This window comes from Quercus lobata, chromosome 6 (genome assembly GCF_001633185.2).
Source record: "Quercus lobata isolate SW786 chromosome 6, ValleyOak3.0 Primary Assembly, whole genome shotgun sequence".
NCBI classification, from domain to species: Eukaryota; Viridiplantae; Streptophyta; class Magnoliopsida; order Fagales; family Fagaceae; genus Quercus; species Quercus lobata.
In genome coordinates this window covers 2,773,544-2,790,830 of record NC_044909.1, presented here as the reverse complement: position 1 = coordinate 2,790,830, position 17,287 = coordinate 2,773,544, and the positions used below count along the sequence as shown (strand labels likewise).

Sequence of the window (17,287 nt, the reverse complement as noted above, 5' to 3'; positions counted from 1 at the left end):
TTTTGGTGGCAGCATTTTTCCTCTCTCTTTTTTTGTCTGTTACCTCAGAAATTTTCTATATAAAGCCACCCGAGTATTCATTAAATTGTACACGCAGCTTTCAGTGGGTAGTATCTTTAAGTCTAGAGAAATATATATATAAATATATATATATATATATTTTATGCTTTGTTTGTACTAACATTTTTTTTTTTGAAACTGAAGCACACTTTTTTTTTTTTTTTTTTTTAAAGACATGCCATGAGATTTTCTTCTGATAAGCTCTTTGTTGTTGCTTGTTTTTGTTATGTAACATGCTTTCCTTGGCAATTAAGCTGCACCAACACTTGTTTTTTCAACGCAGCCATTTCAAGAGTATTTGCAACGTAGCCGCATCAAAAGTTTTTACCACGAAGCCGTGCCAGCATCTGTCCTTGTATTGAAGCCGTGCCAACATTGCATCTTTGTCATAAAGCAACGTCAACACTTCATTCGTGCCAACATTCATCTTTGTCATAAAGCTACCTTGACATTTTATTTGCATTGAGGCCACATCTACACTTCATCCATGTCGAAACCGTAATAATATTCATCTTTGCCATGAAACCATGTCAACACTTCATTTATACCAAAGCCATGCCAACATTGCATCTTTGCCATTGAAGTTACGTCAACACTTCATTCGCCAAAGCCGTGATAACATTCATGAAGCCACGTCGAAACTTCATTTGCATAGAAGTCATGCCAATATTCATAAAGCCATGTCAACACTCCACATTGCCATTGAAGCTATGTCAACACTTTATTCGCCGAAGCTGTGTCAATGTTCATATAAAGCAATTTTCAGAGGCAACATCGCTCAGACATCAAGGGCATATGGCACTATAGCCAGATATCAATAATCTTTACCATAAAGCCATGCTAACGTTTATCTTTGCCATGAAGCTATGTCAACACTTCATTTGTGCCGAGGCCATGAAGCCACGTCAACACTCCCTTTTCACTGAAGCCGTGCCAACATTCATTTTTGCCATGAAGCCACGACAACACTTCACATTAGCACTTGCACTCGCATTGAAGTCGCACCAAATTTTTTAGAGGCAACATAGCTCAGACATCAAGGGTGCATAACATTTGAAGACGCCAGAGCATGCTACCAAGATTTTGAAGATGTTGAAACATGCTACCAAGAATTTTGATATTGCACGAACATGCTCGTAGAGGAGAGATGATGCCACACCGACTTCAGATATATAATTTATCATCATTCCGGAGGAAGTTGACGTCATCCAAATTTTAGAGACATGATGTGAAATGACACCACTCAGAAGGGAGATGATGTGGTTCTAATTTCAGAGCTATGAAGTGGCACAACCTAGAAGAGAGACAATGTAGCCTAGATTTGGAAGGTACAAGGAGATGCCCCTAGGAGATAAATGATGCAAAGAATACCTCAAAGATGTGGGAGGATGGCCACAGAAAATGAGCAATGCTATGAAGACTTCATTTCTTGCAAAAGAGGTTGGAGATTTTATTTTACTCCACAACCAAGCATCAAGCTATGTTTATCATCATTTCAAAGAAAGTTAAGCAACGTCAACTCCTTACAGTCTTCATTTTCTACTACGTCAATCTTTGATCATCCTATTGAGCAATGCCTTGCCAACCGAAGGGACCTTAAAAGCGCATTGATGACTGTTGGAAAACTCCTCAAGTTAGACTGGCCATCCTTCTTCTTTTCATGTGACTGAACTTAGTGACAAGTACTAAGCTGCCTACGTACCCCGGAGAGGGATCAAGTCATCACGTAGTTCAACAGATTTTTTTTTTTTTTTTTTATGATCTTTTTTTTTCTTTCTTTCTTTCTTTTTTTTTTAGTGCGTGACTGAACTCAGCAAAAGATACTAAGTTGCCTACGTACCCCGGAGAGGGATCAAGTCATCACGTAGTTCAAATGATTTTTGTTTTTGATTTTTTAATTTTATTTTGTTTGTTTTTCTTATGTGTTTTTGCAAAAAAGGGGGCGCAGTGTGTAATAGTGGGTATCACCACTGATCGAACCCGAGATGGCCTCAAGGGTGACATGGGCGTCCAACCGCTACGCCACACTCGCAATTGTTGACATGGAGTGGGATTAATTTCTCCTTATTGGTACGCTTTGAAGGGTAATGGGAAGACATCATGTACTCTTGCAGCGCTACAGTGGGTAGTTTAAGCTCTTACCGAGGAGCAATCCTTGATTTTCAAGCATAGAAGCGTTTGAGGAACTTCCCATTGATGGGGCCGATCCTTACACCATCATTATCAATCAACTTGTAAGCTCCATTGGTGTAGACTTCTTGCACAACATAAGGTCCATCCCATTTTGAAGTGAACTTATTGCCTGTACGATGAGTTGTGATGATAGGTCTTCGAACGGCGAGGACTAAGTCACCAACTTGGAATGATCATGGCTTGACTCTTTTATTGAATGCACTTGAAAGACGAGCTTGGTAGCATTCAAGGCGTTGTTGGGCCTCGAGCCTTTTTTCATCAAGTGCCTCTAATTCTTGCAACCTGAGCTTGGCATTTTCTTCTCCAGTCAATCCTTCTTGAATGGCAATCCGTAATGATGGGATTTGGCGTTCTAAAGGAAGGACGGCTTCAACTCCGTAGACAAGAGAATATGGCGTTGCTTGAGTAGGCGTTCGAAATGTTGTTCGATATGCCCATAATGCTTCTCCGATTCTTTCATGCCAGTCTCGCTTTGTCTTGGATACCACTTTTTTCAACAAACTGCCAAGTGTTTTGTTAAACGCTTCAGCTAGTCCATTTGCCGAGGCATTGTACATGGAGGAGTTGTATTGTTTAAATTCAAACTTCTCGCATAGCTCTGTCATCAGCCTATTGTAGAATGGTTTGCCATTATCAGTTATGATATATCAAGGGACACCATATCGATAGATCAAATGAGTTCGAATGAAATTGACCACCGTTTCTTTCTTTACTTCCCTAAGGGGTACAGCTTCCGCCCATTTCGAGAAGTAGTCAGTTGCGGCCAAGATGTACAAGTGGCCACCGGATGACTTTGGTAATGGCCCTATCGCATCAAGTCCCCATGCATCAAAAGGCCAAGAAGCTACAGTTGGGTGTAGAGGTTCTGGCTGCTGATGGATGAAGTTCGCGTGATATTGACAAGCTTCGCACTTCTTAGCGCACTCCATAGAATCTTGTACCATCGTAGGCCAATAGTAACCCATTCATTTGATCCTATAGTGTAACTTAGGACCTGACTGATGTGCGCCGCATATGCCAGAATGAGCCTCCTCTAAGGCTTGTTTAGCCTCCTCCTCTCCTAAGCAACGAAGAAACAATCCATCAAATGAACGGCGGAAGAGAGTGTCTTTATAGTAAATGAATCGAGCAGCCCTCCGCCGAATTTCAGTCCTATGGCGTTTATCATCCGGGAGTCTTCCATGTTGAAGGTATTCAATGATAACTTGTCGCCAATCTTCTTTTTCGACAAGGCATACAGAAATGATGTTGACTTGCTCTTCTTCTTCTTCTTCAACCACGAGAGGTACCACCCACCTTTGGGAAATAGTGACTTTGGTTGTCTCTTCTTGGGATAATGCTAAGGCAGTAGCCAAATTAGCTAAAGCATCGGCCTGTCTATTCTCCTTCCTTGGTATATGCTCCAATGTGGTGGCCTCAAAACTTGCTAGTAATTTCTTCGCATATTTGCAATAGGGGATGAGGTCTTCTTTCTTGACGTCATATTGCTCTAAGATTTGGTTGATAATTAATTTGGAATCCCCAAATATCTCAAGCTGAGGTATACCCATCTCAATGGCCATTTGTAGACCAATAATCAATGCTTAATATTCAGCTACATTGTTAGAGCAAAGTTCGCTTAATGAGAACGAGTACAAAAGTATTTGCCTTTGTGGAGAAACAAACACTACACCTGCCCCCGCTCCTTCTCGACGTGCAGCCCCATCGAAAAACATAATCCATGGTGGCATTTCTTCAATGTAAAACACATTTTCATCCGGGAAATCATCGGAGAACTCCCAATCAGATGGAACTGGGTGATCAGCTAAGAAATCTGCCAATGCTTGTCCCTTGACAGCTTTTTGTGGAATGTATGCAAGGTCATATTGTTGTAGCAAGACTGCCCATCGAGCTATACGACCCGAAATCACTGGCCTGGAGAGGACATATTTGATCGGATCCGCCTTTGCTATCAAACGGACTGTATATGCTTGCATGTAGTGCTCCAGTTTGTCTATGGCAAAGAAAAGAGCGAGGCACATCTTTTCGATAGGAGAATAATTTAATTCAGCCCCATTGAGAGTTCGACTTAGATAATAAAGGGCTCTTTCTTTCCCCTCTTTATTTTCCTGCGCCATAAGAGCACCTAGAGACTTTTCTTGGGCCGCAATATACAACACCAAAGGCTTTCCTGGGATAGGAGCACCTAAAACTGGAGGATTAAGCAAGTACCTTTTGATGAGCGCAAAAGCATTGCTACAAGCCTCATCCCATTCAAAGTGCACATCCTTTTTCATCAATCTATTGAAAGGTTGACATCGACCGGCCAAATTCGAGATAAATCGGCGTATGTAGGCCAGTTTTCCTTGCAAGCCTCTAAGTTCTCGCAGATTCTTGGGCTCTGGCATTTTCTGGATAGCTTCAATTTTAGACTGGTCAATTTCAATACCGCGGTGCCTTACAATGAAACCAAGAAATTTTCCAGATGTTACACCAAAAGCGCATTTGCGGGGGTTCATTTTAAGCTGATACTTTCTCAAGCGGATGAACACGGATCGTAGATCTGCCAGATGGTCTTCCCTCTTTTTTGTTTTAACCACCAAATCATCGACATAACACTCCACATATTTATGAAGTACATTATCAAAGATCTTCTGCATGGCACGTTGATAAGTAGCACCAGTATTCTTTAGTCCAAAAGGCATCACTTTGTAACAGTAAATTCCCTTAGGGGTACGGAAAGCTGTAAGCTGCTCATCCTTAGGATCCATTCGAATTTGGTTGTAACCCGAAGATCCATCCATGAAAGATAAAGCTTCATGACCGGTAGTGGCATCAACCATGACCTCAGTGATGGGTAATGGAAAATCATCCTTGGGACATGCATTGTTCAAATCACGGAAGTCAACGCACACTCGAATTTGTCCATTCTTCTTCTTGACAGGGACGATGTTAGCAATCCATTCCGGGTACTGCACTTCACGAATGAAGCCTGCTTCAATGAGCTTATTGACCTCGGTTTCTATTTGAGGGATAAGCTCTGGCCGAAAGCGTCTTTGAGCTTGTTTGACTGGGCGCACGCCCTTCTTTACGGCCAAATGGTGTAGAGCAATACTCGGATTGAGCCCAGGCATTTCCTTGTAGGTCCAAGCGAACACATCTTTATACTCTACTAGGAGCTTGAGGTATCCTTCTTCTTCTTTAGGGGTGAGAAGTGCACTGATGAAAGTTGGCCGGGGTTCTTCAGCAGTTCCTAAATTGATCTCTTTAAGTTCATCAACTGTAGCTTGTCCTCCATCTTCCAAGGCTGGAGGAGCTTCATCGACCTCTTCATTGGTTGCTTCAGCATCTGACAGTGTACCCTCTTCTATTGTAATATGAAACGAGGATGATACCTCTTCAATTTCCTCATCATGGACGGGTGACTGACTTGTATGTACAATCGTTCGTCTTTTGACTTTGAGCGATCCTTCAGTGTTAATCTCCAAGGTAAAGTTACGTTTCATGCGTGAAGGAATGCTACTGCGGATCTCATCATTAGCTTTCTGCTTCCCTTGAAAGTCAAAGTTTATTGAACTTTGAGACTGACTATCAATAGGCCTTTTCGTCGCCCCCAGTCGATCAAAAACTGATTTACAAGCAAGAGTGTCCCGATTTGGTGTTAAACAAGTTGTATTTAACCTGTCAAACACTGTGATTCGTGATGACGAGGCCTCGATGCGATCAAACACTGAGACATGGGGTGAAGAATGATCTTTTCTTTGATTTGAACTTTCGCCAACCTCCACCGTTATGTATTGGGAACTTGAAGGATCGCTTCTTTTCTTGATCCATATCTGAGCTGGTTGTTCGGGAGTATAACCTAATCCGGTCTTTGGGATAGGAATTTCATGCCCTTCAAGCCACATTTTCCTTTGTGTTTTGCTAAGGCTATGCATCTTTTCTCCGGTGGCTTCTGGAATTAGCTTCCCTAAGTCTTCTTGTTTTGAGAAATCATAGCCTGCTTTGGCTAACAGCCTATATGCCTTTGGGTCGAACCATTCTTTCGTCCACTCACTTGGTAGAATACCATGCTCTATCGGACTTTGCGAAGACCTCACGAATCCATTTAACGGCTTCAAGGGCAAAGGGTTTGTGGATGAAGTTAAAGGCATGACATGATTTTCTTTCAATATGGCTACATCCTCCATCGTGAGCTTTGCAGGTCTCCCCATGTCTTTTGTAGGTTGAAGGCATTCCGCGAATGGTGATTGTCCATTCTTGCGATGTGATAATGGTATATACCGGAGGAAGGGTTCTGGGCCTTTCTTTGGGGAAGAAATGTCCTTTTTGGCGATGAATTTAACATGCTCATTTTCATCCTGTTTACTTTTCATAGACGGGATCTCAACTGGAAGAACCTCGCTAGAAATGTCTTTTTTTGCATAAAATTTTGCATCAGCAAAATGAGCTTCGGTTTCTGCAAAAGGCTTTAAATCGGCATCGACCTTTTTTATTCCATTTTGAAAGAACTTGAAGCATTGATGCAAGGTTGATGGCACTATTCCATTTTCATGGATCCAAGGACGTCCTAACAACATGTTGTAGGTCGTCTTAGCGTCAATGACGTGGAACAAGACGTTGCTTTTCAATTCTCCAATGGATAATTCTAGGTGGATCAGGCCGATTGCACGTTGTCCTCCTTGATTAAAACCTTGGATGACCAAACGACTGTGTGATAATTCTTCCATAGTAAAACCTAGTCGTTTCATGGTCATTTTTGGAAGTATGTTAACGGCTGAACCTCCATCAACAAGGATACGCTCGATCCTTTGTTCACGAGTATAACCAGAGACATAGAGTGGGCGATTGTGGGGCTTAGAGCCTAACAATAGATCCTCATCAGTGAAAGTCAAGTCTGGAGAGCATGCGTAACATCCCTGTGTTTGTTGAAGCGTATTGGTATGAGGGGCGTATATCTCTAGCTCCTCAAGAGCTCAGGTGAGCACTTCTTTTGGTGATGTGGAGGATTGCAAGGGTTCAACTTCATCGACCTGAGATTGGAGTTCCTCCAAAGATGACAAGGTCTCTTTTGGATCATCATGGTCAACGTCCTCCTTTTCGTCCTGGATTTCGCAACGAGAAATTGTGTGGACGGCCTCGGCTGAGTCATTTTGAAAGAATTTTCTGGGGAAGAATTCTTCCAATGTGATGAGCTTTCGAGACTTTTGGGTTTGTGCTGAATCTTCATATACTTTTGTTCCCAGTCTCCCTTGCCTCTTATAACTCATTCTTTTTGACCAAGGTTGAATCTGCTTTTGTGCTCTTTTGGACTCTTGGGTGATCAAATGAAGAGGGAATGCCCGTTTCTTCTTCCATCTCTTGCGAACAACCATTGTCCAGCCTTCTTCCTCATCCATCATTGACCTTTTATCATCATTTGAATTATAATGAGGTGTTTTTTGTGAGAGCTGAACTTGAACTGGTTTTAGAGAACCAAATTGGATGAGCGTGGTATTTTCCCCTTGCTTAGTAGTCGGAGACAGAGAACTAGGTAACCCACAAGAAAATGTGACAAGGTTTGACTGAGCAACATCATTAAAATCCAAGTCGATTTTCCTTTCCTTGGCTAGCTTTATGATGAGTTCTTTAAGAACAAAGCATTTTTGGATTGGATGACTTATGATGCGATGATACTTACAATAGTTCGGGTCATCAACTTTTCTCATCTCTTCCGGTCGTTTGCATTCTGGCAATTCAATTAATTTCAACTTGAGCAGTTGTTCTAGCATTTCAGGCATATCGGCGTCTAGGAAAGGATAGACCTTTTGTTCCCATTCCTTAAGTGATGAGCGACGCGTTTCACGCTGTTGACCTCCTTCGGGCCTCTTTTCATTGGCCTTCACATTTTTTGTTGAAATTTTGACTGGGGCAGGATTGACATTCATTGAGTCTTTGATATTACTTTTCGCATTCCTGTCATTTTTCCTTATTTCCCGCCTTTCTTTCCTTTCCTCAAGTACGGGAGGTTTCGTATTTCCATGACTGGAAATACTTAATTCCATGTCATGCGCACGAGTTGCCAACTCTTCAAATGTTCGAGGCTTTACTCCTTGGAGGATGTAAAGAAGTCCCTAATGCATGCCTTGGATACACATCTCTATAGCAGATATTTCAGTAAGTCTATCCTTGCAGTCTAGACTCAAAGAACGCCACCGATTGATATAATCAACGACGGGCTCATCCTTCCACTGTTTAGTATTGGTAAGCTCCATCATGCTTACTGTGCGTCGTGTGCTGTAGAATCGGTTGAGAAACTCCCTTTCAAGTTGTTCCCAGCTATCGATTGATTCAGGCTCTAAGTCTGTATACCAATCAAAGGCATTCCCCTTTAGTGAACGGACAAACTGCTTTACAAAGAGGCCTCCTTGAGTCCCTGCATTCTCGCAAGTTTCTACAAAGTGAGCAATGTGTTGCTTAGGGTTTCCTTTGCCATCGAATTGCAAGAACTTGGGAGGTTGATACCCATTTGGCATTCTCATGTTATCAATGCGCTTTGTATAGGGTTTGGAATATATGAGAGAACTTGTGGAAGAACCTCCATATTGTGCTCGAATGGTATTTGTAATCATATCCTGCAATTGTTGGACAGATATTGAGGCCATTGGGGTGGAATGTCCATGTTGAGAAATGCCTTCACCTCCTTTTTCTTTATCATCCTTGGCGTTTTCTCCTTTAAAGGTAAAGCCAGGTGGCTGCTCAGGGCCAAGACTTGATTCACCCGAATCTTGTACCTCCAGCTTGTTCATTAGGGTTGCAATTTTGACATCCTTTTCTTCAAGTGCCTTTGTGAGAAGGATGACCCTTTGTTCCATTTCAGCCATCTTTTCTTCCATAGTAGAGGTGTTAGTCATCATTACTGGCATGACCTCTATAGATGATGGAGAAAATGATGAAACAGGATGAGTTAGAGGTGCTTCATTCCTTAAGTTTCTCATCACGAGTGAAGAGTTGATAGAAAAGGTCTTTGTTGGGGATGATTCATTACTGGTCTCCAAATCTTTCAAGGCAGATGAATCTTCAGTGGTAGCTTTCCTATTTGCAAGAAAGTCCAAAGAGATGACAGCAGGAGATTGGTTTTCTTGGGTTGGTTGAGGTTGGAGTCGATCAAAAACTTTGGATCGACTACGAGTGATTGGGCCGACATACTCATCAGCACTGGAATCATCAACCACTGATTTTCGGACATTCTTGCTAGAGGCCATTGAAGCTAGTAGCAAAATGATGTCGAATTTCTTTTCTTTTGAAGGAGAAGGAGATGAGAGGCAAAGATGTCCCACCGGGCGTGCCAGAATTTGTAAGCGACTAAATTTCTAGTTCGAAATAAATCAAACAAGTAAAATAGTTTCACAAATGCGAATTTGTATTTATGATTGTGTGGTACAATTCTCTGAAATTACAAAAGAGTGATCCTCTGATTCAATCTCCTTGCAAGACTTATTGATTGGATTTGTGGTAATGTGGTTTTGACTTGAACACAAAATATCCTTCAATTTGGTTGAGGGATGGATCGAAGACTACTGAAGCGGAATTACAATGAATCTCTGGCTATGAGCTTATTTAGAAATTCTTTGTTCTTCGCGTTCTTCGTGTTCTTCGTGCGTTCTTCGTCTTCGAAGATTTGTGGTGGAAGTTCTTCGGAGCTTTAGAGGCTTGAATCCGTTGAGCTTCAATGATTTGTGAGTTGTTGATGTTTTCGGACACTTTTGGCTTGATTCCCGTGAACTTTAGGATCTAGGCAGATGATCTGGATGATTCTGCTTCGAATGTTCTTCGATTTTGGGATTGAAGTTCTTGAAGTTCTTGAAGGCTTTGAGGCTTGATCTTCGCAGAGCTTTTTCACTTCTGAATTCTGGTCCTCCTAAATGTCTCAGGAAGGCTTCTATTTATAGGAGTTTTGGGGTGGGTGAGTGACACGTGGCGAAGCTTTATTGGTGACACGTGTCACAGCTTGATTGGTCCGCTTAAGTCATCGCTTACACGTGCAAGGTTGCTTGAGTCATCGCTTACACGTGCGAGGCTGCTTGAGTCATCGCTTACACGTGCGCTGATGCGTGATTGGCTCTTGCATGACACTTGGCAAATTTCTGTTGGCTTCTGAATAGTGATAGCAAAACCTAGCAGCAATACATGGTGTTCTGTAATTGGCTGTATTTTGTGGACTTGGTAATGTGACGTGTCAGCTTGTGATAGGTCAGGAATTTTCCCTCTCTACACCAGATTTTCAAGTATGGATGGAAGATGTACCTTCTCATATTGTGTCGGTTTTACATTCAGATGTAACTCATTTACATTAATAAAAGTACTCAAGTTCTTTCTCAAAAAAAAAAAAAAAATTATTGTTAGTGGAATGTTGACATGGCAAAATCTAAACCATTAAATTGTTAAAGAATGATTAAAATTTAAGGAAATCTATTTGGTAGAGTACCCTAGAAAATCTAAAAGATTTGAATCCAAATATTATTACTTGCGATAATTTGCATTTTAGTTTGCATTATTTTAATTGCAACAACCAACAATTCATGGAAAGCTCGATTGCTTTTTTTTTTTTTTTTTTATTGAGAAATTTGCTTTATTGTTTTGTGTGGCCATACATATGCAAATGACATGCCATAAATGCAATTAACTAATGACCTTGAATTTTCTACTACAATCATAATCAAATGTCTACAATTTAACCTCAAAGTAAATGACTTTTTCGTTTACTTTAAGTGCAATTACACTTAAATTGATCCAAGGACAGCCCTTGCACTGAATCTCAATCCTGTTAGCCGAATCCATCAATGACCATGAAATCCCATCGCAAATGACATATTATGTATTAGACCCATACAAAAGTCCCTGGACCTACTACACCTCAAGAATTCATAGACATCCACGACTCAACCACTTGCACTCTAGAGTTTGGATTAATGTATCAGTAATTGTAAAGGACTAATGCTATAGTTACAAATTATTTTACACTAGCTTGTAATCTCATGCATATGCATGGATACCCTTAAAGATATATAATAAAATGCATAATATAATTCCTATATATATATATATATATATAACTTAAATACTATTGATAGTCATTTTTATATTTTGTTAACTCTTTAAAAAAATTTATAATGATATTATTAGGTATAAAATGTAAATTGTCCCTTTTTTAAAAAATTATTGTGAAACACTTTTTTTTTTTTACGATTCATTTATTTTAGACTCTTTGGTTTTTGTACTTAATAACTCACTTGGATGAATATTTATGATGTGGTCTCACATTAATTATAAAATTAAGAAAAAAAAAACTCTTTAAGAATATATAATTTAGGACACATGGCACGAAATTGGAACTCTAATTTGAAATTCTAATTAGAGTTCCTCTCAGTTTCATCTATTATATATATATATATATATATATATATATATATTCTTGTTATTTAAGCCCACCACAAACATTACTTTTCACTTACTGATAACCACTAATCATATCAGTAATTTGTAAAAAAAAAAAAAAAATTATAACTCTATCATTTTCCAATCATAAAGAAAAAGACCTCTTAAGTATTGACCTTTATAAGCCGTACATAGTTCGTATATGTGATTGATAGGAGATAACCTATTACTTACACTTTTTATGATTGTTGACATAATTTATTCTTATTGGTCTAATTTACTTAATAAATATTGTGTCAATATTATTCCAATCACAATATATCATCTAAAAATGTGTAAAAAAAAATTAAAGTAAGTCAACTATTGTTCAAAAAATTGTGAACAATGTAAGTTCAAAAGACAAAAATTGAGGGGACGTACGAGACTTTGACCTCTTAATAGGTAATTCATATTCAGTGTCCTACAAAAACACCCCCTTTCCACATACAAATCCACACCCTTTTTTAAGTATCTATTTGTGATTGGATTTCAAAAATTTCACTTGGGTCCACCACATGTACTTAAGTATGTTGTGTCAACTTATGCACCAAATACAAGTTGACACTTAAGTAAGGTATGAATTTGAGTGTAGAAAATGATGTATTCCTAGAATTATTCATGTGAAAGACACCAAACATTCATGAAGAAGTTCTACTGAGGAAACTTCAATAAATAAAAATCTTATGTCTCACTATTTATGTTCTGCTCAGTATCTAACCAAAGTTAAAAATGAAAAAAATAATAATAACATATTATAATTGATGAAACATAAAGTAGAACACTAAAAAAATAAAAATGGAACAAAGTATTTTTATTCAAACCTTCAAGCTCATATCCATCATGGTTCCTTTAACTAATTTGAGCAGAAGGATTTCAGTTTTTTCAAAAACTAGTGCTAGCCAGATAATAATCCCGGCATTGAGCTTGTTATACTACCACGTTTTAGAGCATTCCTATATGAGCAATGGGTTACTTTCGAAATAATTTGAGGGTCGAAGCTCGAATCCACCATGAACACTTGGCATCACTGGGAAATCTTCTTGGTATGGAACGTGATGAAACCCAACTGTGTACCATAGAACTATATCTTTGTTGTCAATTGCTCTGTTCCTGCACGTACCAATATTTGTCCTCTTAGTTAACTTGATGAAAATCAACACTCCATACTGCAACTTTGTTAATTAGACCGTACCATATTTTATACTTATAAACTTAACATATCGATTTTTTTTTTTTTTTTAAAATTTATGAAGGTGTAATTGAACTAGTGTCATTTGGTTGTATGAGATATGACGATTGTTTGAAAGAGTTCAATAACATGTTAATTTTCATAATACAATTTCACCTAGATTCACTATAGCTGAGCCACATGATCCTTCATAGCAGAGGATCAAAATATGTGTGTATATATATATATATATATATATATATATATGTGTGTGTGTGTGTTCAATAGAATTTAAATAACACTCATCTTATAGTGATATAACTTATAATTAGTTAAAAACTTTTGTGGTCAAAACTCAAAAGTCTTTGTGACATAGTGTAGTGTTATTGTAAGCTTCTCTCATGATTTCATATCAAAACTCCAAAAAAAATTTTTCAAATTTTATTTCATATCAAAATAGAGTAATAATAGGGGTACAATTTTTTTCGCAACCGCTAACATGGCCTATTATGATAGGAGTAATATCACTTTTATCTGAATTTACTATTGACACCATTATTACTATGTAACAATTATAACAAATCATGTCAACATTTGTAAAAAAAAGAAAAACAAAATTATGAAAAATATTATGTCTTTAAATTTATGAATCATACTATTGACAATCACAATTTACCTTTGACTCCAAATGGCCAAGCCATCTTCTCCTCGACTCCCATCGGCATAGAAACCTCCAGCCCACCTCTCCGACTTGTTATAGGCAGTCACCCATAGTTGATACTTTGTATAAGCAACCCTAATTTGGGGCCAATCATCATCAGATAAAAGAGAATTAACCTGTTGTCCAGTAATCAGCCGGTAACCTACATGATTCCCAAGCCTTGTCTTCTTGTTTGGATTCACTACTAAAAGTTCACTTGGCTCCAAGCCAAGCTGAATCCTAGCCTCTGCCTCAGTTTTGGCAATTTCTTTAACTACTGTCCAATAACTTTTTCTTGGTGAAGTAGTGTTTATGTTCTCGTTTGATACTCTTATAGCTTGTAACTTGTCTTTGACGAAGGAGTTGTCGATACCATCAACGTCAAGGTCAAGATAGTATGTGAGTAAGTGGTCGTGGTGTACAGCAACAGTGTTTTCTGCTACTAAGGGTCCGTACTCATTTTCCGTTATTTGGTCGGTATTTGTGTATGGCGTAGCCTTCATCATTAGTATACCTGTCAAATCCACCTAAAAAAAAAAATCCAAATATTCGTAAGTGTGCATTTATTGTAGGGTCATTCTATCATTCACTATGACTACGTGAAAAATTGTACACTTTTAGATCATGTAAAATCTAATCTAAACTATGAAATGGACAATATTTGCAATGGGAGAGGATCTTTTTCTCATTGTATAATATATAATTTTTTTAAAGATAAAAATAAAGTTAAAATTTAAACTATATCATTTGAGTTTGAGTAAATTATCAATTTTTTTCATGAATTTATTTCATTTTTGTTATTTTAATCCTTAAATTTTAACATTTCTGTCAAGTTTTTCCTACCGTCCATTATCCATTATCATCTATGGATTTTATAGATGACAAACATAGGGAATGGCCAATTTAATTGAAAATGTTAAAGTTTAATCAATAAAATGACAAAGGATAAATTTTAGATTAAAAAAAAAGGATAATTCGCCAAGTTTAGAATTAGAGGGTATAGCTTTGATTTTCGCCTAAAAATAAATTTAGTTTGATTAAGCTATGCCAAATAAAAGTTAAACTTTATTGTGCCTAACAAGATAAGCTGACTTTAAAAACTGTATTTGTTAGAATTTTTCTTCTACAATTGCTAATAACTTATGCAGAGGATTTTTTTTTTTTTTTTTTTAAGAACTGCTTTGTAATGTTACAATGATAAAGTACTGTTTTTTTTTTTTTTTTTTCACCTTGGTCTTCAAGTACTTGAGAAAAGCTATTACAATTAACGCTCAAATTGAAAATCAATGAGTCAGCCCAAGCTCAGTCTGACCCATTCTCTCTGGCCACAAAAACTAGGCCTGTATTTCATATGAGAATTTGGGCTTTGGGCTGGGTAAATATGAGCTTGGATTGTTTTTCGAAGAACAAACATTTTTATAATGAGTGATAATAAAAAAAAATAATGTGGCTTTCTTTTCTTATACATTACCAACATTTATATCAGTTGCTAATTCACTATACTCTTCATAAGAGGTCCATCTAATCATCGATTATGAAATTGAAGTATTTTTCTTTAAAAACACAAAAGAAATGAATCTCACCCCAACTTTGATGGAGCCACTTTGTTTGAATTCCCAATCAAGAATATAATCATAATTGCCCACATTAGCCACCATTCTAACCACCAAAGTAATTTCCGGCTCCCCGCTTCTTATCTGCAAGACATAACCACTTTATGTTGACATCACAATAACAAAATCAAAGGTTAAATTATGTGTTTGGTCCCTAAAATTTAAAGTAAGTATGATTTTGATAGTTTAAATTTAAAAAGTTTGGATTTGGCCTTTGAGATTTTTAGAATTAGGAAAATTTCATCCCTAGAATGTAGGAAAAGTTTGATCTTGTCTTCTAAATACGGAGTTGATTCAACTTTTGTAAGGGTTAGCTCAATTATAGTCCTTTAAATATGTAGTTGGTTTGATTTGGTTGCTAAAATATGAGGTGTCATTACTCATGTAAGCAAAAAAATAGATGGAGTAATCTAAATATATCTTATTTGAATTTTCAGTGACCAAATCCAAGCTTCTAAGATTTGAAAGAACAAAATCAAGAAAAATATTTAAGTACTTTCGAAGTATAGTGAAATGGTGCTCCCTCCTCTCTTATTCATGATGAACTTATCATGAATGTGATAAAAATGAGTACTATTCATCATACTTCAAAAATACCTAAGGTTTACTCTAAAATCGAACATACGCCAAATTTCAATGACCAAAAAGTATAATTTACCCAAAATCCATGGGAAATTTTTTTTCCCCAAAACCATAACCATAAATAACCATTAATGAACACAGCTAGACTTACCACTTTGCCAGGAACATTAATTTCTGTATGTCTCCAAGCTACATCACCAGCATACCGCTCAAAAATGCAAATCGCCCTTGGTACCATTTGTGCCTGTCCATCTGGCCCAACCATATATCCATCCATAAATGCAGCATTCCCTGGGCAATCAATCGATGGCTGTAAGGTATCAGCTGCACGACCAAACCCATATTCACCAATGTCCATGTATGTCCTATAATACCATTCACTTGTAGGATCCATATATGGAACAAATGTCTCAGATACATGTCCTCTATACAACACACGCCTAAACTTCTTTTCTCTGTCATCAAATATTGAAGCTGTGGATATGATAACACCTGCCCGAGCATTGAATCCCACACGGAAATCCCATTTACCCCATTTAACATTTTGGCCCTCAATGGTGAACCCACCATTTGTTATGTTACAATTAGTAGAATTTTGATTCCCTTTTGATGATTGAAAGTCAGTACCCTCAGCTTTAGGCACAGGTGCTCTAAGTCTATCCGTGTACATTGTAATCTTCATTGAATCAACATCAACAAGTACAGTTATTCCTTGAATAGGCCTTGCAAACACATTAACCGACCCTCCACGATAAAAGCATGCAACTTTGAGAGTTCTTTTTGTAACACGTTCACCAAACCAACCTACTGTAAATGGTACACAAGAAACTTCAGACAAATTTAGGCCCCTTCTTTGAATTGAGTTGTTGAATTCTGGATACGTCAAAGGCAGTTTGCTAGCTCGGTAAAGTTCAATGAAAGTGAGAGGAGGATAGCCAGAACCATTGTAGACTTGGTTTGATGTGATTGAGCCAACGGTTAAGTCTACAATGAGTTCATAGGTTGTCTCACCCCTTGCTCGAACGACAACCTTGGCTTGACGATTAGGCTTGATTCCTTTATTAGAAAGCCAGTTGAGGACATCTTCTTTTTGTGGTTCTTCAACATCAACAAAATGATAGGTTAGGTTAGGAAGAGAGGCAAGGTGAGACTTTTGAATTATGTTCCTTATTTGGTCAATTTCAGTAGTGTTGAGAGGGTCTAAGGGGTGATAAAGACTAGATGCGAAGTAACATTGTAGGAAAAAAGATAGAACCAAGAATGGAATTTTCATGGATGCTGCCTTATAAATTCAAAGAAGAATTGCTTGAGCGCTGGTGCTAGTAGTCAACCCACTATTTTGGACTATATATATAGTAAGATCGTGTATCACATTAAATGATAAAGCCTTTACAATCACACAATTCTCTATGTATCTACAACCACACATTTCCTTATAAAATGAAGGAAGATTCTTTGTTTAGACTCTCTCTCTCTCTCCAACTCTCATTCTCTCTCTCCATTACTAAGTATGGAACTAACTTAAGTATTGGAGTG

The 17,287-nt window shown here is 37.9% G+C and overlaps 2 protein-coding genes across 2 annotated transcripts; both read right to left on the bottom strand.

Moving 5' to 3' along the window:
- Positions 1-3,836: 3,836 nt before the first annotated feature.
- On the bottom strand, positions 3,837-6,989 carry LOC115994662. Its single transcript, XM_031118880.1, has one exon. It carries the CDS (start codon positions 6,987-6,989, stop codon positions 3,837-3,839), a length of 3,153 nt encoding a protein of 1,050 aa, XP_030974740.1.
- Positions 6,990-12,478: 5,489 nt separating this feature from the next.
- LOC115995290 (primary amine oxidase 1-like) lies at positions 12,479-17,024 on the bottom strand. The gene is made up of 4 exons (XM_031119796.1): positions 15,903-17,024; positions 15,140-15,253; positions 13,533-14,083; positions 12,479-12,798 (listed from the first exon to the last, which is right to left on the bottom strand). Exons 1-4 carry the CDS (start codon positions 17,022-17,024, stop codon positions 12,642-12,644), a joined length of 1,944 nt encoding a protein of 647 aa, XP_030975656.1. The 3' UTR covers positions 12,479-12,641.
- Between the last annotated feature and the right edge of the window lie 263 nt (positions 17,025-17,287).